Raw genomic sequence first — 750 nt, 5'->3', positions numbered from 1 at the left:
TCTCCCGGGCCGCCGCCCAGCTCCCAGCTCCTGCGGCGGCGGGGAACGGCTGGCGCCCCCCCCCCGGCCCCCCGGGGGGGGGGCTTGCTAATCGGCGGGGTTTTGGTTTTTGGGTTGGTTTTTTTTTTCCTGAGGTGATTAAACGTGAAATTACCAGTAATTCGTCGGGTCTAATGGAGTTATCTGTATAAATGCACAGTTTTTCTGCGGTCAGAGGAATAGTTTCCTTCATTTTTGAAGCCACAAACATGCAGGTAGCTCCGAGCAATTGCAATCGGCTTTTCTTGAGGGGTTCAAACGACAAAAATCTGTAGAAATAATTCATAGCCAAGGGGAAAACTTCCTCTTCGCACTTCTGCTCCTCGCAAACCTGGAAGAAGGAGAGAGATTGTTGAAGAATAATTTAATATAAGCGAAAGCTAGGCTTGTCCCGCCGCCCTCCTCTTCCCTCCCCTCCTCGCCCCCCAGGCTTTGCAGGGCAAGGTTGAAGGAGACGAGGGGGAAAATGCAGTTGGGGGAAACGGGTAAGTAAGGGAAAAACGGAGGCATCAAAGAAAATGGAAGAGAAAGTCACCTCGCCTCCTCGCCCCCCAGGCTTTGCAGGGCAAGGTTGAAGGAGACGAGGGGGAAAATGCAGTTGGGGGAAACGGGTAAGTAAGGGAAAAACGGAGGCATCAAAGAAAATGGAAGAGAAAGTCACGAGTGACAAAGTGGGGAGAAATGTGGCGTTAGAAATCCGCCATGGTAAAA

The 750-nt window shown here is 51.7% G+C and overlaps 1 protein-coding gene across 1 annotated transcript in view; it reads right to left on the bottom strand.

Annotated features, from left to right (window-relative positions):
- Window positions 1-750, bottom strand: part of CCND1 (cyclin D1) — a 16,711-nt gene that overhangs the window by 13,930 nt on the left and 2,031 nt on the right. Inside the window, exon 2 of the mRNA XM_009286485.2 lies at window positions 155-370. Within this exon, the coding sequence (XP_009284760.1) occupies window positions 155-370 (216 nt within the window). The remainder of the gene's footprint in view (window positions 1-154; window positions 371-750) is intronic.

Source organism: Aptenodytes forsteri, unplaced genomic scaffold, assembly GCF_000699145.1.
Source record: "Aptenodytes forsteri isolate BGI_AS27 unplaced genomic scaffold, ASM69914v1 Scaffold252, whole genome shotgun sequence".
Lineage (NCBI taxonomy): Eukaryota > Metazoa > Chordata > Aves > Sphenisciformes > Spheniscidae > Aptenodytes > Aptenodytes forsteri.
The sequence above is the reverse complement of the archived record's forward strand: the minus strand, read 5'-3'. Positions and strand labels throughout refer to the sequence as shown.